Source organism: Chiloscyllium plagiosum, chromosome 9 (genome assembly GCF_004010195.1).
Source record: "Chiloscyllium plagiosum isolate BGI_BamShark_2017 chromosome 9, ASM401019v2, whole genome shotgun sequence".
In the NCBI taxonomy this organism is placed as follows: domain Eukaryota; kingdom Metazoa; phylum Chordata; class Chondrichthyes; order Orectolobiformes; family Hemiscylliidae; genus Chiloscyllium; species Chiloscyllium plagiosum.
In genome coordinates this window covers 38,919,466-38,943,831 of record NC_057718.1, presented here as the reverse complement: position 1 = coordinate 38,943,831, position 24,366 = coordinate 38,919,466, and the positions used below count along the sequence as shown (strand labels likewise).

Genomic DNA, 24,366 nt, shown 5'->3' with positions numbered 1-24,366 from the left:
TTCCTGAAGAAGGGCTTATGCCCGAAACGTCGATTCTCCTGTTCCCTGGATGCTGCCTGACCTGCTGCGCTTTTCCAGCAACACATTTCCAGCTCTGATCTCCAGCATCTGCAGACCTCACTTTCTCCTCAACAATAAACAGTGTGCAATGGCAGACTATGTGATAACAAGGTCTGTGTGTGGGTTGGGGCTAGGACATGGGGGAGTACAGGCACTAAAACTATTGAACTCAATATTGAATCCAGAGGGCTGCAGAGCCCCAAGTGGAAAATGTGCTTGCACTGAGCTTCACTGGAGCACTGCAACAAGCCTGAGACAGAGATGTTGGCCAGGGAACTGGGTGGTGTGTTAAAGTGACAGGCATTGGAAGCTCAGGGTCTTTTTTTGCAGGCAGAATGTAGATATTTTGCGAAGAAGTCCACAGTCTATGCTTTATCTCCCCAGTGTAGAGGAGACCACAATGTAAAGCAGTGAATGCAGTAAACTGGATTGTGTGTAGAGTCAAGATTAGAGTAGTGCTGGAAAAGCACAGCAGGTCAGGCAGCATCTGAGAAGCAGGAAAATCAATGCTTCGAGCAAAAGCCCTTCATCAGGAATGAGGGCTGATGAAGCCTGATGAAGGGCTTTTGTCCGAAACATTGATTTTCCTGCTGCTTAGATGCTGCCTGACTTGCTGTGCTTTTCCAACCCTATTCTAATCTTGACTCTAATCTCCAGCATCTGCAGTACCCACTTTTGCCTGGATTGTGTGTAGTGCAGGTAAAGTGTTTCTTCACCCAGGAGATATGGTTAGGCCCTTGGATACTGAGGAGGGAGGAGATAGGTGCTACACCTTCAAAGGTTGCAGGGGAAGATGCCCTGGGGCTGTGGTGGTGGTGCTGGGAGTGAAGGAAGAGTGAACCAGTATGTCCCAGCGGTAACAGTCCCTGTGGAAGGTGAACAAGGGAGGAGAGGGGAATATGTGTCCCTTGGTGGCATCTCGTTGTAGGTGGTGGAAACGGTGACTGATGATCCTCTGGATATGGATGCTGGTAGGATGGTAGGTGAGGACAAGGGGAATCCTATCACTGTTGTGGGAGGAAAGTGTAGGAAATAGGTCAGACTCAGCTGAGGACCCTGTCGACAATTATGGGCGGCACAGTGGCACAGTGGTTAGCACTGCTGCCTCACAGCGCCAGAGACCCGGGTTCAATTCCCGACTCAGGCGACTGACTGTGTGGAGTTTGCACATTCTCCCCGTGTCTGCGTGGGTTTCCTCCGGGTGCTCCGGTTTCCTCCCACAATCCAAAAATGTGCGGGTCAGGTGAATTGGCCATGCTAAATTGCCCGTAGTGTTAGGTTAAAGGGGTAAATGTAAGGGTATGGGTGGGTTGCGCTTCGGCGGGTCGGTGTGGACTTGTTGGGCCGAAGGGCCTGTTTCCACACTGTAAGTAATCTAATCTAATGGTGCTGGGGAATCCTTGGTTCATTTGTGGGTGGGGGCCAGATTAGGACTGGAAAAAGGAATGTTCCACGTATCCCATGAAGAGACAGGCTTAACTGTGGCCCAATGCACATGCCCATGGCCACCTCTCTGACCTGAAGAAAAGAGAGGAGTTAAGAGAGAAGTTGTATAGGGTGAGGATGACCTCAGCCAGGCAGAGGAGGATGGTGGTGGTGGTGTCGGTTCAGACCTTTGCTTCAGGAAGTAGCAAAGACCATCCTGGTGGGAGATGAATGTGGAAAGGGACTGTACATCCATGATAAAGAGGTGGTGGCTGGAGCCTGCAAAGTGGAAATTCTAAAACTAGCATAAAGCATCAGAGGAAACGTGGATGTAAGTGGGCAGGAACAGCACCAGAGGAGAAAAGACCAAGTCAAGGTAGGAAGAGATGAGTTCTGTGGGGCAGCAGCAGGCAGAAACAATGGGTCTGCTTGGACAGCCTTGCTTGCTTGTGGATTTTTGCACGACTCTCAGCTTGGAGGTAATAGGAAGGGGAAGTCACAAGATGAAATGAGGTCAGTGACTGTCGTTGATACAATGGCCTGATGTTCCATGCTGGAGTCATGGTCTAGGGGAATATAGGAAGAGGAATCTGAGAGCTGGTGCACCGCCTCTATAATGTAGAGGTCGATCCGCCACAGTACAGCAGCTCCAACCTTATCGACAGGCTTAATAACAAAGTCAGGGTTGGAAATAAGCGCATGGAGTGCAGTCAGTTCTGTGGAAGACAGGTTGGTTTGGATGAAGGGGGTCAGAGAAATTGAGGCAACCAATTCTCAATGAATAGATCAAGTGCAGGTACCAGGCCAGAGGGAGGGGTCCAGGTGGAGAAAGTTGGGCAAAGGAATCTGTGGGATGAGGAGAGGACTCTTGTCCAAAGAAATGGGCATGGAGGTGAAGATGACAGAGAAAGAGTTCTACGTCATGTCATGCCTGAAGTTCAATAAGGTGGGGATGCAAATGGATAAAACTGAGACATTTGCTGAGCGCAAAACGTTCAGCATTGGAGAGCTGAAGGTTAGGAGAGATGGTGAATACCCATCAGGAGGTGGGGTTGTGGGAGGGGATGGAGTCAGAAGGAAGAGGAAGGAAGGTCCCAGAGGGCCATGGGTATCTCTGAGCTGTAGGAGAAAGTGAGGTCTGCAGATGCTGGAGATCAGAGCTGAAAATGTGTTGCTGGAAAAGCGCAGCAGATCAGGCAGCATCCAAGGAGCAGGAGAATTGACATTTCGGGGATGAGCCTTTCTTCAGGCCTAAAACGTTGATTCTCCTGCTCCTTGGATGCTGCCTGACCTGCTGCGCTTTTCCAACAACACATTTTCAGCAGCTGTCTCTGAGTTGTTGCATATTGTGTGCTTTGATGCCTGAAAGGAAAATAAAAAGTTTTTTGTTAGCATTGCAAATGAGCCCGAGGATGAAGTAGAACAGCGGAGTGGTGCAATGCTGAGCGAGCATCATGCAATGCTGTTGAACAGCATCCAATAGTCTCCAGCAACTTCTGTATTTATCCACAGACAAATGACCCACTGAGAAAAATGTTCTTGTCACCTCCATCTTCAGTGGGAACCCCCTTACTTTTAAGCTGTATCCTCAAGTCCCAGTGTGCCTTTTGGTTTTACTGACAAGTACCATTCTATTAATTTGATGATTTCCTCTGTAAGTGAAAGTCATATTTTACACTTAAAGGTGTAAACAAAGTTGTGGTTTGGGTTAGTAGGTACCTTCAAAACATAACTTGCTGTTTATCATTCATCCATCAAATCAAAGCCTCACATCATTAGCCCCTCTACAACTGGTTTGGTTTTATTTTAATCAAACTAGCAAATAAAAAAAAATAACATTCCACAAATGTTCAATCTTTTTGAAGTTAGTCTTCCACTTGGAAAAGTGAAGACATTTTTATAAAAATCACCTTGTATTAATTGCGCTTTATTTTCAACTTGCTCACTTTCTATTTTACAAAAAAAGGGAACTTTCCTCACTCCAGTCATAACTGAGCAGGTTAAAACTTTTTATGATGGGATCCATGACAGGTAAACATGAAAATTATGTTGCTGTGAGAAGGCGGCAATAGACATTATGGGGTTGGACTTTCCTTTCTTCCTTCTTCTGGAAACATGATAGGGTCACTGACAGAGAATCGCTGCATTTTTCTAGAAGGCATTTAACTTGATACACAGGGCCAGATCGAGCTACATTTTTATTCCCTTGGAGGGAATGGAATGCCACTTTGGTGTAGCAGTTCAAAGGCAGCAGCCATTTAAAAGGGCCAGAGGGGCTTGAAATTAAAGACAACCAAAGAGAAACAAAATATCTAAAATGATAGAAACAACATCAAATCTTCAGCTATGTCAAGAGTTTTTTTATCTTGCCATATCTCTTTTAGTCCCACTGTTGTAAAAATTACCTTCGTTCAAAGCATTTTAGTTTCAATAACTTACTATTGGTGTAACACAATAGCCAGGATGAATACAGCAAGACCCAGCATAAATGAGCTGAATGACCCATAACAGTTTGTGGGAAAACTACAGAAACCAGAATCATGTTAACAGCGTGACAGAGAGCAGATTGATCATACAAAATCAGTGTTTCATCAAAAATTCCAAATACATCACTTTTCAAGGTGTAAGCTTTGAAAATTGCTTATATAACTTTGAACAAAATAATTAATGAAGTGTTACCATGTTAGTCACTAAAATATAAATATTGCCCTTCAATAACTTACAGGATAAAGTCCAAAAACAAAAAAAAAGTGTCGTAATTAGAAGTCAGGTTTAAGTTATAAAGGGAATGTTATATGTTCAAATAAAAGTGAATCTATTAATTTACCTGATTAATGAAGTCATCGTAGCATATGATGGGTCCATTGTGAAATATAGGATAATAGAATATATATGCCAACAGCCAGCAGAAGGATACACCAAGCCTTCGAGGTCCATCATAGTACCAGCAGTACTCTAAACTGAAACTTGTGTATCGCAGATTGCAAAGAGCCAAGCAGAATAAAAGCAGGAAGTATTCATTCTCTGTCTCATACCAGCTTTTCTAAAATAAATAAGAAGTATTACCTTGACATCAAGAGAAGAAATAAATACGTAGTCTTAAAAATTAAGATTGAACTGAAATAGGTTCCACAAATATACAAAGAAAGAGCTCAACCAACCATTCTGACATTAAATACTTTCATGTTATTTTTTAATGAATATCACCAAAGGGTTGGCAGTATAACAGCAAAGTTATTGCATTAATAATCCAGAGTCACAGGCTACCATTCTGGAGGCATGAGTTCAAACTCCCATGATAACAGCAAGGGCTGGGGATGAGGATCTAAATATAATTAATAAATCTGGAATGTTACTCTCATTAAAATGGATTGTAAAACTACCAGATTGTTCTAAAGATCCAACTAGTCTATAAACATCTTTCATTGGAGGAAATCTGCCATCTTCACCTAGACATGACTCCAAAACCATACTAATGTGGTAGACTGTTCAATGCCCCGTGAAATGGCATAGCAAGCTATTCAGTTGTATTAAGTCACTACAGAAAGAAAGCCTGTGCATGTAACCCAAACCACATAGATTGGGGCAGTTCGCCACCATTTCCTCAAAGCCAATTATGGACAGACAATAAATGCTTACTCAATTAGCCAGATGGTTAGTTTACAATGCACAGTGATACCAACAGCATGGGTTTAATTTCCACATCAGCTGGAGTCAACATGAAGGACTCTCCTTTTCATCCTCTCCCCTTGCCTGAGGCATGCAGACCTTCAGGTTAAACTACCACCACTACTATCTCTCTCTAATGAGATACCAACCCTTTGGTCCAGTGGGACTATGACGACTCTACTTATATAATGCCATTACTGAGATAGTTTGTCTTTCTGCTTTCCCATTGACTATGAAGTATATAATTCAGCAAAAAAAAAGAAAGCATACAAAATATTAATAAACTGTCAAAAAAATCAATGTAAGGCAGAATGATCAAACTGACAGGATTACAGCAATGTGGGATATGAAAGGTAAATTTTGTATTAAAACTGGTATTAGCATAAAATCACTATAAAAAAAACTTTATTTAATTTATGTACTCCCAAAATAGGATTTAGGGAAGGAAGTGGCAATTGGATCCAACTTGTCTACACAAATATCAGAAGAACAAGGCTGAATCTTCGGCTTTTTTTTGGCTAATTGTGAGTTGCATCAAGGTTTTTGCAGAGTTTTTGATGTGAGATTTCTCACAGTATTTTACCAAATTCACTTTGTTAACTGGATACTCACCTCAGGGTGTACCTCACATTTGACTCTAGACCTATTCTACCACGCTCTGTTCTCAGAGCAACACATCAATCACCAAATATCAGCCAAATGACTGGCATCATATGTGCCTATTCAGCAAAGACTGTTGTACACCCAAACGAACATTGGAAATCTAGCATTGTCCCGCACCAGCACCATAATGGTGCAGCAGCCATGAAGCCACACCTACTCACAGCGCATAGCTGGCCTGCCAAACATTCCTTCAACTGAGTTGCTGCTAAAAACACCACATCCTTAGCTATGCTCCATCTATATACCCTCACTAAGTCACTGATACTTTGTCCCCAGTGCCCACTGTAGATCCATATCTAGTCTCTGTCCAGAATGGAAACATCACAAACAGGCAAGCAATTGGACATTTCAGTTATTATTTGCAGCCAGCAAAAATGAACACAAACAAAAGGAACAGAGGCTGCAGATTACCCACACAATACAAACCAAATGCTGGCATCATGACCAAATGTTATTTTACATTCCATAACTGGTTGCAGCCAGTTCTCATCTGGAACCAGGAGTCAATCTGGTCCTGTTTGTCTTGTACAAGGACAATTTCAACCTTCCCAATGACTTCCTCCTCCTTGGAAGACTGCCCCCCTCTCCCAGTTCTTCAGCATTTAGAACCTCACCTTATTGCCTTCTTCAACAGCATGATAGGGTGGCATACCATTCTATCCAGACAATACTGGATGGATCCCCAGATTGATTCAAGCAAGGTGGTGCATAGGGAACAATATATTTAGTGCAATTTTTGTCATTCCAAATTGAAATATGTTTTGTAAATGTCAAGTTCATTACAATTGCATTGAGTGGAACGTGCAGGAGGTGGACAAGTTGAATTTTCCAACAATATTATAATTTCCAAGTTGAAATGTTTTGTAATATTTGGAAAGAAAGATGTGATTCTAAAACATATGGAAGAATCATTTACTCCTGTTGACTTTACAAAGTTTTAGGTACTAATTAAATAACATTTATAGTAAAGTAAGTAACCAACCAAATAAATTGGAAAGCCACAAATCAACACGACTGAATACACATTTGTCACACATTTCAAACTAAACACCAAATGACATCACTGGATCTTCCCTGGATTCAGTAAAAGTTCAGAAAATATATACAGTTTTAGATCCATAATATGATTGAACTCTCCATCAAGATAGAGAGTGGGGTAACTGATTCTGAGACTAGGGCCCTGAATTTTCATAAGGGAAACTATATTGGTTTGAGGTGTGAGTTGGCTAGGATGGATTGGGAAACGTAGTGAAAGGAATGACAGCAGATTCAAATGGCAAACATTCAAAGAGTGTTTTGGGTAAACCCCAAAAATTGTTTATTGCAAGAGTGGAAAGAAACAGTGGCCAAACCATGGCTTATAAAGGAAGTTAAAGACAGAATTAGATGCAAAAAAAGTATGCAAATTACCAAGAATAAAACAATAGACCCAAGATTGGGAACAGTTTTGAAGTCAGGAAAGGAGAACCAAGGGATTGATTAAGAATCAGGAAAACAGAGCATACGAATAAGCTTACTGGAACTTAAGATCTGACTGTAAAAGTTTCTATAGGAACATAAAGAGAAAATGATTGGTGAAAAGTAATGTACATCCCTTATGGTCAGAAACAAGGGAATTCATAATGGGAAATAAAGAACAGAAGAACTAGAAGCAGAAGTAGGCCATCTGGCCCTTCAAGCCTTCTCTGCCATTCAATAAAATCATGGCTGATCTTTTCATGGCCTCAGCTCCACTTACCCGCCCTCTCACTGTAACCCTCAATTCCTTCATTGTTCAAAATATAAATCTATCTTAGCTTCAAAAACATTTACTTAAGTAGCATCAACAATTTCACTAGGGAAGGAATTCCAGATTCACAACCCTCTGGGTGAAGATATTCCTTCTCAATTCAGTTCTAAATCTGCTCCCCTTAATTTTGAGGCTATGCCCTCTTATTCTAGTTTCACCTGCAATGGAAACATCCTCTCTATGTCTATCTTATCCATTCCCTTCATAAATTTCTATAAAATCCCCCCTCAAATACCAATGAATATAATCCGAGTCTAGTCAGTCTCTCCTCACAAGCCAGCCCCCTCAGTAATAGGCCATCTTCAAGTTTGTCACTCAAAGGCCCCTCTTCACCCAAATCCCAACTCATCCAGTCAGCTCCTAGTTCCATCTACCTGGAGCACACTTCCCCCAGGTATGGAGCTCTCCAAGAGGGTCAGTCAGACAGAGGGAGAGAGAGGGAGTGAAAGAGATAGTTAGAGAGAGATTCAGACCGGAAGAGGGAGGGAACAACAGAGAGAGTCAGCCAGAGAGGAAGGAAGGAAGGAAGAAAGGGAAGGAAGGGAGAATGTGTGTGTGTGTGTAAATCTCAATACCAGTTTTGATCCTTTAACCTCCCACCTCTCATCACAGTCTACTCAGTCTCTCCTTGTAAGCCAACCCCCTCAATTCTGGAACCAACCTAGTGAACCTCTTCTGTACCCACTCCAGTACCAGTACATTTTTCTCAAGTAAGGAGACCAAAAACTGCATGCAGTACTTCAAATATAGCCTCACCGGCACCCTGTTTTTAAACTCAATCCCTTTAGCAATTAAGGACAAAATTCCATTTGCCTTTCTAATTACCTGTTGTACCTAAAGACCAACCTTCTGTCACTCATGCACAAGGACACCTAAGTCCCTCTACGTAACAGCATTCTGCAACTTTTTACCATTCAAGTAGTAATCCTTTTTACCGTTACTCCTACTAAAATGGATGACTTCACATTTATTAACAGTGTATTCCATCTGCCAGACCTTTGCCCACTCACTTAACGTATCTATGTTCCTCGGCAAAGTTTCACAGTCTTCTGCACACTTTGGTCTGCTACTCATCTTAGTGTCATCTGCGAATTTTGACACATTACACGTGGTCCCCAACTCCAAATCATCTATGTAAATTGTGAATATTTGCAGTCCCAACACTGATCCCTAAAGCACAGCACTAGTTATTGATTGCTATTTTGGATGGCACTCATTTATCCCCACTCTTTGCTTCCTGTTAGTCAACCAATCCTTTATCCATGCTAATACTTTACCCCAAATGCTATGCATCCTTATCGTATATAACAGCTTCTTGTGCAGCACCTCGTTAAACGCCTTTTGGAAATCTAGGTACACCACATCTACTGGGTCCCCGTTGTCCATCATGCTCGTAATGTCTTCACAGAATTCCAAAAGATGACTTAAACATGACCTGCCCTTCATGAACACATGCTGCATCTGGCCAGTGGGACAATTTCTATCTAGATGCCTTACTATTTCTAAGAAATGGCAGATGAACTAAATGTTTGCTTTGTTCCTGCCTTCACAAAAGAAGGGCATGAACAACATAACAGAAATAATGGGGAACACGGGATTTCTGTATTGGTAGAGGAATCTATATTAGGCGAGAAATGGTGTTGGAGAAATTGATGGGATTGAAGATTGATAGATTAATAGGCCCTGGGGATTTATGTCCCAGAGTACTTAAGGAAATGGCTCTAGAAATAGTGGACACATTGGTGGTCATCATCCAAGATTCTTTAGATTCTGAAATAGTTCCTGCAGATTGGAGGATAGGTAATGAAACCCCACCATTTAAAAAAGGGAGGCAGACAGAAAACAGGGAATTATAGATGATTGAGTCTAACATTGGTAGTGGGGAAGATGCTAGTGTCCATTATCATGGAAAACAGAACACTTAAATCATGCTTCAAGGGTGTAACTAGTAGAGTTGACCAGGAAGCCACTGGATGTGATTTATTTGGACTTTTAGAAGGCTTTCGACAAAGTCCTACAGTGACTACTGGGGTAGGGCACAGATGGGTACTAGGACCCCAGCTATTCACAATGTATGTTAATGATTTAGATGAGGAAACTAAATGTAATATCTCAAATTTGCAGATGACACAAAGGTGGGTGGGAGGGTGACTATGAGGAGAATGCAGAAATGTTGTAGTGTGATTTGGACAGGCTGAGTGAGTGAGCAAATGCAGGGCAAATGTAATACTGTATAATGTGGGCAAATAAGAGTTTATCCACTTTGGTAACAAAAATAGGAAGACAGATTATTATTTCTAATGGTAATAAATTGAGAGAGGGGAACTTTCACTGAGACCTGGGTGCCCTTGTGCACAATTCTCTGAAATTAAGCACTCAGGTGCAGCACACAGTAAAGAATGCAAACTACACATTGGCCTTCAGAGCAAGAGGATTCAGGTACAAAACAAGGATGTCTTTCTGCAATTATACTGGGCATTGGTGAGCCTATATCTGAAATGCTGTGTGCAGTTTTGGCTTCACAGAACATAGAACATTACAACGCAGTACAGGCCCTCCGGCCCTTGATGTTGCACCGACCTGTGGAACCAACCTGAAGCCTATCTATCCTACACAATTTCATTTACATCCATATGTTTATTCAATGATCATTTAAATGCCCTTAAAGTTGGCGAGTCTACAACTGTTACAGGGAGTGCGTTCCACACCTCTATTACTCTGAGTAAAGAAACTACCTCTGACATCTGTCCTATATCTATCACCCCTCAGTTTAAAGCTATGTCCCCTCGTGCTAGCCAACACCATCCAAGGAAAAAGGCTCTCACTGCCCACCCTATCTACCCCTCTGATTATCTTATATGTCTCAATTAAATCACCTCTCAAACTTCTTCTAACGAAAACAGCCTTAAGTCCCTCAGCCTTTCCTCATAAGACCTTCCCTCCATACCAGGCAACATCCTAATAAATCTCCTTTGAATCCTTTCCAAAGCTTCTACAGCCTACCTATAATATGGTGACCAGAACTATTTGCAATACACCGAAGTGCAGCTACAGCATGACCTCATGGCTCCAAAACTCAACCCCTCTATCAATAAAAACCAGCATACCAAATATCTTCTTAATAACCCTATCAACCTGGGTGACAACTTTTAGGGATCTATGTACATGAACACAAAGATCTCTCTGCTCATCTACACTACCAAAAATCTTACCATTAGCCCAGTATTCTTTATTCTTGTTTCTCCTTCCAAAGTGAATCACCTCACACTTTTCTGCATTAAACTCCATTTGCCACTTCTCAGCCCAGCGCTGCAGCTTATCCATGTCCCTCTATAACCTGCAACATCCTTCAGCATTATCCACAAATCCACTGACCGGACTGTCATCCACAAATTTACAAACCCATCCTCCTATGCCCTCATCTAGGTCATTTATAAAAATGACAAACAGCAGTTTGTCCAAAACAGATCCTTGCAGTACACCAATAGTAATTGAACTCCAAGATGAACATTTCCCATCAACCACCTTCTTTCAGCTAATCAATTTCTGATCCAAACTGCTAAATCACCCTCAATCCCACGTCTCCGTTTTTTTGTGCAATTTTCTACCGGGGGAACCTTATCAACGCCACATTGAATTCATATACACCACATCAACCGCTTTACCCTCATCCACCTGTTTGGTCACCATCTCAAAGAACTCAATAAAGGTTTGCGAAGCACAATTTATGCTTCACAGAACCGTGTTGACTATCCCTAATCAACTTATTCCTCTCTAGATGATTATAAATCCTATCTCTTATAACCTTTTCCAACACTTTACCCACAACCAAAGTAAGGCTCATTGGTCTATAATTACCAGTGTTGTCTCTACTCCTCTTCTTGAACAAGGGAACAACATTTGCTATCCTCCAGTCTTCTATATTTCCTTATCTGAGGAAGAATGTTCTTGCTATAGAGGGAGTGCAGTGAAGGATGTCAAACTGATTCCTGGATGACAGGACTTAGTATGAGGAGAGACTAAGGGTTAGTTAGAATTGTATTCACTGGAGTTTAGAATGAGGAGTGGATCTAAAATTCCAACAGAACTAGACAGTTTAGACATAGGAAGGATGGTCTCAATGGTGAGATAGTCCAGAACCAGGGGTCATATTTTAAGGATAAGGGGTAAAGCTTTTATAACCTTTCTTCACACAGAGACCCTGTGGAATTCACTACCACAGAAAGTGGCTGAAGCCAAAACAATGCGTTTTCAAGGAGGAGGTAGATTAAGCTCCTGTGGCTAAAGTGATCAAGGAATAAGGAGGGAGGGTGGGATCAGTCATGAACATATGGAATGGCAGAGCAAGCGAGTCGTCAAATTGCCTATTTTGTATGTTTCTTAGTTTAAGAAGCAAAAATTCATTGCATAATAAGTCAAATGAAAACTATTGAATTATCACAAGCTTTTCTCATAAGCCCAATCATTGCAGCTTTGTTACCATATATCTTTTTTTCCAGTTTTGAACAACGCAATAAACAAGAGGAACAATTCCTTCTCACTTAAGGTCCAGCAGTGCATTCATTCACTCCTGAAAGAAATCTATCTCCACCTACTGGTATAAACAAGAATTGGTAAAACCTGTCAAATGCCTTCAATATCACCGAATTTCAATTTGCAACACAGACAGAGAAGATATTTTGAAGAAAGTTATTGCTACAAACTCATGGAGTCAATTATATTTCCAAAGCTCTGTCAGCAGCTGTTACAGGCAAAGGAAATGGGGTTACACATGCCCCAATTTCCAAACAGCTCATTTTTGATATGAAGAGGCGGTCAATAAATTTCAATTAATTTGCTTTGCACAAAGTAGCCCTTTGTCAGGAATTGACAGCCCTCAACCATCGATGGTAGACCATCTAAAGTTGGTTGCTTGCCAATTTTACATGTCAGAGCAGGATGCTCAAGTGAATGTCCTGTTCATCACAGAATTTTTTTTTTGCTTTTTCTGTTCCATCTTTCATCATGTATTTGCCAACTTACACTTTTATCTATGCTGCCAATATGATGTTTTGTTCTTAATTGGAGCAAGCATTTAAAATGGCACCATGTAAAGTGCTAAATATGAGCTGTGGACCCCATCAAGACAACAAACAAGAAACTCATTTCTTAATATTCATTCATGGGATGTAGGCTTCACTGGCATTTTATTGCCCTGTCTTAATTGCCTAAAGAGCATTAAGAGTCAACCACATTGCTGTGGATCTGAAGTCACATATAGGCCAGACCAGGTAAGTATAAAAGTTTCCATCCCTAAGGGACATTAGTGAACCAGATGATTTTTTTTTTCCAACAAGTAACTATGGTTTCATAGTCAGCATACGACCCTGAATTCTAGATTTATACTGAATTCAAATTCTTCTGGGTACCATTCGCAGAATTTAAACATGGATCCCCAAAACATTTTCTGGGCCTCTGGATTAACAGTCTAGTGATAATACCACTAGGCCATCATTTCCCTGGTTGGTCCATAGATTGTTAGTTGCCTAAGTTAGATCAGAGGGTTTCCATCACAAAATCTAGAACATCAAAACTTATTGGCTGGCAACAGTGCAGTCCAAATTTATAGTGCATCCAGCCAAATACAATAACAATGTTTCTATTTATCACCTTTAACGCAATGAAATGTCACGGGGGATCTACAGGATCATTATAAATCAAAGTATGACACTGCGTTACATAAGGAAATATTAGGTCAGATGACCTAAACCTTAGTTAACCAGATATGTTTTAATAAATGCCTTAGAGGAGGAATATCAGATTGGGGAACTCCGGACCTTTGGGCTTGGACAGTGAAGGTAGTCAACATTGTTTATGTTTATTCATTCAGAAGATGTAAGCATCACTGACTAGGCTAATATTTATTGCCCATCTCTAATTGCCCAGAGAAACAGTAAAGAGCCAATCACATTGTTTGGAATCACACGTAATAAGAATAGTAGATTCCCGTCTCTAAGAGACATTAATGAACCAAATAGGTTTCTTTGCAACAATTGACAGTGGTTACATGATCACTTTAGGCTAGCTGTTAATTCCAGATGTTTAGTGAATTCAAATTTTACCATCTGTCAAGTGGGATTTGAATTCATGTCCACAGAAAATTAGCCAGGGTCTCTGGATTAGTATCCCAATGATAATAGCACTACACCAGGACCTTCCTAAAGCAATTACAATAGAAATTACACAAGAGGTCAAAATTAGAGCAGTGAAAAAAACCTTGGAGGAGGAAAAAAGGATGGGAATTTTAAATCAAGATGGTATTTCACCAGGTGCCAAAATAGGTCAGCAAGCACAAGGACAATGGGGTAACAGTACTTGCTGCGCATTGAGATATAGGCAAGCAAATTGTGGATCACCTCAAGTTTACAAAGGATAGAATGTGGGAAACCAGCCAGCAGTCTGTTGGAATAATTGGATCCATTGGCAACATAGGCAGGTTTAGGGGTTTTACCAGCAAATGAGAGGAGTCAGGGGTAAAACTGAGTGATGTTAAGGAGGTGAAACGAATGGTCTTATTATCAATGCAATTATAACGTCAGCTCAGGCTCAAATGTGACACAGAGCTTGCAGACAGATTAAATTAATCTCAGACTGTTACTGCAGAGTGGGATGAAATCAGTAGCTGGGAAAATGACTTCCGAATGGAGACTGAAAACAATGGCATCACTTAACAGTTACAATTTCCTCATGAGCAGGACAGTCTATACTCTAGATATTATCAAATGGCAGCCCTTCAACATAGGCAGTGATCATTTCTTAGATTCTTTTCAACTTTTAGAATGTCATAACCTATAACACAGGAACAACTCATTTGACACAATAGGTTTATCAAGTATTAACGTAACAAGTAGATGAATAACTATTAGTTTTCTGAACAAGAGAAACCACTGCATTATTTATCTAACAGGCAAAAGTGATTAATATTTTCAGGAAAAAAAGTCAATGATTCATTCATAATTAGAAAACAAAAATAAAAATATATGCACAGTACACCCGTTTCAACTCATAATTCTTGACAGCCATTCTCTGGTTCACTTCTCAGGACAATGCCTTAACCAATCAAAGTCAATTTGTCTTGTTTAAAATTTAAACAAATTTTTGATAGTAACTGTCAGTTGATGGAACTGCTGCATTCTCCATGGCAATGTTTCTACTAGTCAGATCTCCATATAGCAACCAAGCAGTAGTCTCCACTCATACAGTACAAAAGCTGTTTTTTCCTTTACTATTTCTTGCACATTGTCCTAATATAAGCACTGTAAAGAGCTTGGACAAAATGTATTTTTTTCAGCAATACTCAAATTTCATTATGAGACTGGTAATTCCACACTTTTTGTGTTTTTTTTTTGTTTGAAGAATGATACCTATTGTCTGGACTGCAAAATAAATATTTTAAGCATAATTCAATGTCATTATGAATACCTATTACTGATAGGGCTGAGTATATTCAATTAACCAGGTATTCAACCTACCAATCGCCCCAATTCATTCAATTGTTTTCTACCATATGGTGTGATTTCATTTTTTTTGTGCTTATCTACAACTCTCACAGGTTTGTCTGCTGCTTCTACAAATTATTTTATACATATTCATACAAGTAATATAGCTTATCAGAACAAGGTTCAATTAGTACTTGAATAATTATTCCCATGTTATCCTTGATTTTTAAGTTATAGCACATTTCTGAAATCATTATAAAAGTCGTGACTGGAGTTCTTCTATACCTTGGGAATTACACTCTTACCTCAATTTTTCCAAGAGAGTCCATTTGTAAGCTGTATAGTAGTAATATTGAACATAGCCAGGATAATACAGGCACTTGCAGCTGGGCCACCACATAGGAGATGAACACATGCAATAATATTACTAGCAGGCCTTTGAAGCCCATTGTAAGGAAGCAGGCCAACATCCCATACATCATCAGCAACCACATCCTAAACTAAAGAAAAAAATCCTTATGTCACCATGTGAAACAGAAACAAAATGAAGTTTAAATTTTCTGTATTACAGATCATCTGTTCCTCGGAACAAACAAAATTCATTCTTATACAGCTAAAAGAAGGCTAGCATTGATATTATCACGCTCAGATTTATTTGAATGTAACAGCATGAACTGAATAAGTAAAAAAAAAAGTAAAGCATGCTGAATTACTTAAGAAACAAAAACAGAAAATACTGGAAAAGCTCACTAAGTCAGCTGAGCATCAGCATGACCAAATTATCAGCATCTGTGAAAAGTTAACATTCCAAGTCAAATACTTGTTCTCAGTACCATTACAATGAAAGATCAATTGACCTGAATCATTATCTCCTTGCTAGCATTTTCTGTTTTAGATTTTTAGCATGCATGGTAAGTTTGCTTTTGAATTATACAAGGAGGTTAGTTGGAATTTTAGGATAATAAACAGACTAGAATATAAAAAAAGAACTTGAGGGTTTCATTCCACTTCATTTTTGCAAATATTTCACTAAGTCATTACTCAATGTAATGTGACCCATTTTGAAATTCATAAGAATTGATACACATTGGGATATAGTCTAGATGCAACGTGCTCCCTGGTTTTAAGTTTTCTAACACAGTTCTCTCATGGATAGATCTATAATGTGGTTATTATCAATGAGTCTTTCAACATAGAACTAAATCTCTTCCTCAATTGTTTTCAGTTTTACACTGAATACCACATAATCTGCACAAAAAGATCATTTATCCTAATACGTTTAGCAAGTGCTAATGAATAAAAGAAGAGTGAATAATTTATTTATTGTCAAATATATCTTAAAGATACAATGGAAATTGTTTTGTCGCCACAATCTGGTGTCATTTTGAGGTACAATAAAAAAACTTAAATAAGAGTTCATCTTCTGTTCAAATTGGGTCTGAAGCACAGCTTTAGGGCCTATGCAAGGTGTTCTGGTCCTCAAGCAGTCCCGCTCAGTGAACAGAGATGACAATGCTGAAGCCTCAGGAGACCTCGGCTCTGCTGCTGCCGCCATTTTGCCGACAATGTCAAGAGTCCAGGTTTTGGGCTACTGCTGCCAAGAGTCCAGGCTCTGGGCCTACAGCCGCCAGGAGTCCAAGGTCCCAGCCCACCAGCACTGGTAGTCCAAAATCCCAGCATACCGCCACCAGGAGTCCAGTTTTCAGGCACCACCATCGCTGCCACGAGTCCTGGTCCATGCCGCCAACGCTGCAACCACTGCCCTGTCGACATTGTTCTCAAAGATGAAGAAAAGAAAAAAGACGAAAAGCACGTAGAGAAATTGGACTTCACCAGTTTCCAACCTTCCAGCTCAGCTCCACCCTCATGACCTGTCCTACCTGCCAATCTTCCTTTCCACCTATCCGCTCCACCCTCCTCTCCCTACTATCACCTTCATCCCCACCTCCATCGACCTCCAAAGTACTCTTGGCTACTTTCTCGCCAGTCCCACCCCCCTCCCATTTATCTCTCCACCCGGGAAGCTCCCTGCCTTCATTCCTGATGAAGGGCTTTTGCCCAAAATGTCGATCTTCCTGCTCCTTGGATACTGCCTGACCTGCTGTGCTTTTGCAGTACGACTCTAATCTACACCGTCCAAATACTACCTATTGTACAGGCACTATCTAGAAATGCTCTGCATGTGCCTGCATCCACTCGAATACATTATTTCCTCTCATTACATATAACACATTTAAAGCATAACTTAATGCAAAAGTATAGCATAACCATCATATTGGGTAATGTTGGCACGACTATGCAAATATTTGACATACTCTTTTGTTATGTTTTATAGTATATGCTCATCCCTACTAATGAGCATTTTTCATACAGATCTCATTTATGTTTAGCCTAAACCTTTCATAGAACCCTTACAGCGCAGGAAGCAGACCATTCAGCTCATCAAGTCCACACTGACCCTCTGAAGACCACCCCACCAAGACCCATCCCCCTACCTTGTGCCTGCATTTCCCATGGCCAACTTACCCAGCCCACACACTCCCCGGACAATTTAGTATGAGCAATCCACCTAACCATCATATCTTTGGGAGCAAATCGGAACACCTGGAAGAAACCCACGCAGACACGGGGAGAATGTGCAAATTCCACATAGACAGTCCAACGTTCAAACTCTTTCAGTTTCCATTTGTCCAGAGAACATTCCACATGGAAAAACACACCTGTAATTCACTAAATATTTAGCAATAGAAACAAAAGGTTTTATACTTATTTACATAACAGATATTAGATTTATGTTTCGGAGGATGAAAAGTTCTGTTATTTGTAATATGACCCTCCTCTTCCACATAGATATTCTGTAAAGTAAATGTGTATATTTTGATTATAGTTTTAACAGAAAGTACAAACCTTTGGAAAAAAGGCTATGGTCACTTGTGATACAATTATATGACCAAGCAGAGTCCACACCAGCAAGTTCTTTGTCCACTCTGTCCAAAAGCTCCATTCAAAGTCTGTTGGGTCCTGAAAAGTGTTGCAAGGATTAGTTATCCAAAAATAACTCAAAACATAAAAATGCTGTCCAAAGGAACTGTTTGCTTCTATGGAATTCCAAATAGATCAGGATTAATATCAAAGCGAAGCCAGATTCTGTCCACATCCAACTTACTAATTTAAATATATACTTTCCAGCAAGAATTCCAGGAAACCAACAATGAAAAAAGTAGCCAATTGTTTTCTTCACCTCCCAGGCCAGGGAGCAAATGACCAATTATACACCTGTACATTGTACACCGGAAGCTGTGGTTTTTGTGCGCACTCTGTTCAATTATATATCTGACATCTGTGATTTTTAAAAGATCCTTTTCTATTCTATTGCACGCATATGCAGGCTTTACCAACAGTAAAAAGAAACATTTTGAAACATTTAAATTCATAATAGAGGTCCTACCTCTGGCATGAGTCCATTCTGTCTAGGACCACACCATGCACATGCAAGTTAACATGCTTATAGGACAAATTAGCTAAGTCCTTTAGATCAGAAAAGTGAGGAGGGCAAGGATGGGAGAGTCAAAGCTGAAGTGAAGCCAAAATGCAACAAACTAAAAGAACAGACTTTCATTTACAAAGCAAGATTAACAACCTATGGGTAGTCAAAACTCTAGATAGTCAATGAAGTGCTTTTGTAGTACAAGGTAAAGCTACCAAAGTCCTGCCAGAGCATAGGGCTGTTCTCTCATTAGAGAGAGACATCTGGTAGTGGTTTAACCTAAGGCTACCACAGCTCCTCAGACAAGGGGGAATGGTGGGAGAGTCTTTCATGGTAATCTGAGCTGGTACAGGAATTGAACTCACACTCAGTACTGCAAGCCAGCTCTCCAGCCAAGAGAACCAACCCATCCTCTTTTTGAAGTATAGTCACCACTGCAAGTCTCTTTTTGTTTTGGAATGGTATGATTGGCAAAATCTGTTTGAAGTTATAACTTTAATATAAGCTATCATTTCCACAGCACCAAGAACAAATCCAAACATTTGGATTTGAAAATCTCTAGATTTTGCAATGAGAGTATTGAAAATCATATTAAGTGCTTGAAATAATACCTACATCATGCATTCGGTATTACTTACAAAATCAAACCAACATAATTAATCACTGAAGACTAAATTACCTTCTTAAAACCCCAAATAAAGAATCCTTTTTCAAATCCAAATTCAGCATCAAGTTCTTCTTCATAATCTGTCAGAAATGAAAAACACAGAATATAGCAACATACTTCAGATCAACTGTGAAAAACTGATTTTTTTAAAACTGGGATTTCAATTAATAATCTGAAATCAAAAACAAATTGGGATTAGAGCTCTGCTGCATTGTTTGGCATTGCAATACAGTCAGAATTGCTAAAATGCACAAAATCAAATAATTAAGAATATCACTTCACCCATAAAGTATTAGATCATTAAGGGTACAGTACTTGATCTAATTCTGATTAACAAACAGATCAATGGGGTGACCTCAAATGTAGCACACTTGGAAGGTGAAGGATCATTTAAGAGATGCTTAAGGTGTTCCAGCTGAAGAAATACTAATCTCCAGTGCAAATCTGCAGAACCTACTGTCATTCCATTATGCTGTAAATTCTAAGAATGTATATTTTAAGAACTAGAATTTCACATATTCCTTCATATGCATATTTTATAATCTCAATATCCACTCAATTTGCAAAGTTCAGTTTGAAGTACAAAGACTAATAGATACTTTCACTTTTGGTCAGTTTAGTCAAGTCAAAGACATTTTGCAGTCAGCGGTGAATGAATTCTCTGTTCAACTTGCTGATAACCATAAAACAATGTTTTTTTCAAGCTTTTTAAGTAAAGACTTGTTCTAATCCAGCAGTAATTTCAGTACAGCATCCTCTACAGTATATACATGGCATGTGTTAACAGGGCAAGAAGGAGCAAGGCTGGTCAACCAGATTGAACAATCCTCAGTGAGGCATTGGTTTTAAATAGATTAAAACTGGGCCTGCAGAGTCTAACCAGGAACTAAGAGAAGGAAATATGAATTGCATCTCAATCACATATCAAAAGCAAAATAAAGAAAAAGGCGAACATTCAATGGCATTACCATTGCTGAATATCTCAAAATCAACATCACAAGGATTACCACTGACCAGAAACTAAACTGGACTAGCCACATAAATACTGTGGCTCCAAGAAACAGTCAGAGGCTAGGGATCCTTCAGTGAAAACTAACCATCTGACTTGCCAAAGCCTGTCCATCATCTGTTATGCACCATACTCAAGAAATTTGCCAACATGCAAAATAAAGCAGCCCAGTCAATCGGCACATCCACAAACATTCACTCCCTACACCAACACACAGTTGCAGCAACGCATACCATTCGAAGATGAACTGTAGAAATTCAGTACAGTTTCTTACACAGCATCTTCCAATTTCATGATCATCACCACCTCAGAGGACAAGACCAGCAGATAGATATTAACAACTCCATCTGCAAGTTCTTCTCAAAGCCACTCACTACCCTGATTTGGAAATATATCATTATTCTTACACTGTCACTGGGTTAAAAATCCTGGAGCCCTTCCCTAGCAGTATTGTGTGTATAACTACACCAAATGTACTGCAGTAATTCAAGAAGGCAGATCACCACCACAATGTTCCCTCAAATTTTTCTGGCACTGGTGCAGAACCCAGTGTAGTCTGAGCACATCTTGCATCCCACTGAGCGGAAATAATTTCGCAACTTTTAATAGCTAATAATCAAATTGTGAAAATAATGTGCAAATATATTATTATTTTATAACTACAGACATTCTACCTGCTAAATAATCAAAATTGTTTGCTTGGCTCAGAAGTCTGGGGAGCAATTTAATGCTGGTGCTATGTATACCACATGCACTACATGTCCAAAAAAGGGCACGTAATTATTCACTCCTTTGTTGCCAGCTTGTCTATCTTTATTTCCTGCTCAATGATTATATGCTGCATTCGAGTTGAAATTCTATCCAGATGAAATGTACAACTTAATTTGCATCAATTGCCCAAGTAATCTTTTTCTAATCTCTTTCTGGACTCTGCACTTAATCAAAGGGTTCAGAAAAGATTTACAATGATGTTACCAGGGTTGGAGAGTTTGAGCTAAAGTAAGAAGCTGAATAGGCTGGGACTGTTTTCCCTGGGAGTATTAGAGACTGAGGAGTGACCTTATAGAGGTTAATAAAATCATGAGGGGCATGGATGGTATAATCAGACAAGGTCCCTTCCCTGGGGTGGGGGTGTCCAGAACTAGATGGCATAAGTTTAGGGTGAGGAGGAAAAATTTCAAAGGGAGCTCAGGGGCAATGTTTTCATGCAGAAGGTGGTGAATGTATGGAGTGAGCTATCAAAGGAAGTTGTGGAAGCTGGTAACGTTTAAAAGGAATCTAGATGGGTATACGAACAGGAAGGGTTTAGAGCGACATGGCCAAGTGCTGGCAAATGGGACTAGATTAATTTAGGATATCTGGTCAGCAAGGACAAGTTGGACCCAAGGGCCTGGTTTTGTACTGTACATCTCTATGACTCTAAGTTCATGAGGCTAAGTCTATGCTCACAAATGCACCTGATAGCTGAAATGTTGCTCAAATGTCCAGAAGAATGGACATTTCCAGAAACTGGTCATCTTTTACAGCACAGTCCACTGAATCACAGTGTCTGAATGGAATGCATCTTGATTTTTTTCTACAACCATAAATTTGAAGTCCAAGTGTGAGCGTATCTTTGTGGCTTAACTTTTGTCATAGCTGAGTATAAAAGTGGATTACAAAATAATTTTTTCAAATTCATAATTGGTTGTCTTCATATTTACAGCCTAATCAAATGCATGGCATTCTCGTAATTTCTCTTTTGGAAATCTGCTTTCCAGGTGCTCACGCAGCAGTTGAATAAATGGAAGGCTTACATCACTATCAAGAGCAATCAGGACCTTCTTAACTTCATCACTCCAATAAATACATTCACCTCGCTACTGAGTGAGTATTCAGTTTATTGACCTTTGCAAACTGCACAGCTTCAATTGTCATCAAACAGCTTCTCTGCAAGGATTAGCACAGTTCACTGAGAACATCATTCACAGTTGTCAGTGCAACGCAATGTTGTGGTATTGTGAGCATGCTCAGGCAATATTTGTTTATTCACCAGCTCTCTGCAGTATTCCATCTAGACATTGTGGTTTTGCATTAGTGCACTCACTCCTTTTTATCTATTTTTTTAAAAAGATTCATTCAGGAACATCGGCTTTCCTGGATGGGCCAGCATTATTGCCTTTCCATTATTGCCCTGGAGAAGTTAGAGATGCCTTCTTCAGGGAATTAATAGATGGGCAATAAATGCCAGCCCAACCAGGAAAGCCCAGATTCCCTGAATGAATTTTTTAAAAATGGATAAAGAGAAAAAGGAGAAAAAAAAACTAAAAGAGGCAGAGAAATCAACTTCCCAAGAATAACCTGAAAAATGAGAATTCACACTCAAACTTAAATTTCAGGAACAGAGAGGTTGTTTGATGTAACCAATTATAGCATGAAAAAAAATTTACTTGTAAATGTTACAGCCCAACCTTTTTCTGCAATGTCTTGTCGGACACATGTGGCCAATTACCCCAAGTTTAAGCCATTGGATTGATTCAAATTTAGCCCCATGTGAATTGTAAAGTATATAGTAGCGATTCCATAATTAAGATGATGTCATTTTTGACATTGTAAACTGAAATATGCAAAAAGACAACTCAAAACAAATTAAGAAGAACACTTTGAAGAAAAATGACCATGGTTTCCATAATATGCCACATCAGTTGTATCACAACATGTTTCAAAATATACAACTTAATAACAATATAGGAAATCCACTGAACTATCCATATAATAAAGTCAAAATTCAAACGCCAAAATTTCACAAGAACTGTGATTCCAACTAATATAGCAACTTACATTTATATAACACCTTTACAGAAGATGGTGCAATTTTGTGGATCTTAATTATACAGCAGGCTGTTTGCCAGACAGCTATTCCTGGTCACTGCTGTTGCTCTGAAAGAATCTGGTTAAATATTTTGACAATCACATAAATATTAACAGTAAAGGCAATATTTAGACCAAACTTTCCAATCAATTCTTTCTACCTTAAATTCATCAGTATTTTCAAAACTATTTTGCCCACACCATTCAATGAATAAATGGTAAGCAAGTCTGCTAAATCTCATTTACCACTGCTTTTTAAATTTCAGTCTTTTCCACTGAAGTCACCCCACTAAAGTTGGGCTGAACCTTCTGGTTTTTGATTAAGTCACATCAAGTTTCATGAAGTGACCCTCACTGCAAAGCCAAGCAAGTTTTCGTGCCGTATTTTTCCAAACTTGTTACATTAATTGGACATTTCAGCTCTTATGGCAAATTCCTTGTCCAATTTTTGCCCCATCTTACCACGTACTTTTCCCACAGCAATTTACCACTCGCCAAAGATCCTGGAATGGACCCTCAACCTTGGTGCTGCACCATATGTAAAAAGCCTCTGTGAAACCAGACAAGCACGGTTTGCTTGGAGCTGCCCTGAATGGTTCCCTGACATTTGCCACAAACATAGCTGACAGGAAATCAGTGTCCCTTTTGTGAACATGGCCCTGGAAGTCCTGCTGGACAGAGTAGAGCATAGGTGGGATTTCACCTTCCCCTACGACAAACAGACCATGCCCAGCTTCTCAGAGGTTGCTACCCTGTTTACGCAATCGAAAAGAATGCCCAGCTCTGCAGGAAGACATCCTTGTCCTTCTCCATTCTGCCAGCATAAATACCATCATTTTCTCTCTGATAATTCTCACTCACTCACTCTATGCTACTGTATCCACCTCCTATCCAGGCTCATGCTCAACAACTCTCACTAACACATGCTTTTCCATTCGCTCTCACCCATCCTTACCTGTGACACCACTAATGCTACACACCCTTTTCACAGCCTACCTCATTTGCTTGAGAAATGTCCCCAACTGCACCAACAGAAATATCTGTACCACCCACTTTCATCGAACATATTATCTTTCTCTCCCGCTCCAGGAGCAAAACAGCCCAATAAAGGCAAAAAGTGTCAAGACAGGTAGTGCGCTGCCCGTCATTTGTCTCTTCATCTCTTATGTGGAGGGGATCCTAACTATGACCACCCAAGTAGGGCCTGGACTGGAAAAGAAGGCTGCCCTCAACTTGCTGGGCCAGAATTCCCTTAGCAAAGGCTACATC

At 40.0% G+C, this 24,366-nt stretch overlaps 1 protein-coding gene across 7 annotated transcripts in view; it reads right to left on the bottom strand.

Annotated features, from left to right (window-relative positions):
* hhat (hedgehog acyltransferase) overlaps positions 1-24,366 on the bottom strand; it is a 238,649-nt gene that overhangs the window by 201,816 nt on the left and 12,467 nt on the right. For all 7 annotated transcript variants that reach the window (XM_043695744.1, XM_043695743.1, XM_043695745.1 and 4 more), the window contains 4 exons: positions 19,251-19,318; positions 17,992-18,105; positions 15,390-15,584; positions 4,313-4,528 (listed from right to left, as the gene is read on the bottom strand). In XM_043695744.1, the coding sequence (XP_043551679.1) occupies positions 4,313-4,528; positions 15,390-15,584; positions 17,992-18,105; positions 19,251-19,318 (593 nt within the window). The remainder of the gene's footprint in view (positions 1-4,312; positions 4,529-15,389; positions 15,585-17,991; positions 18,106-19,250; positions 19,319-24,366) is intronic.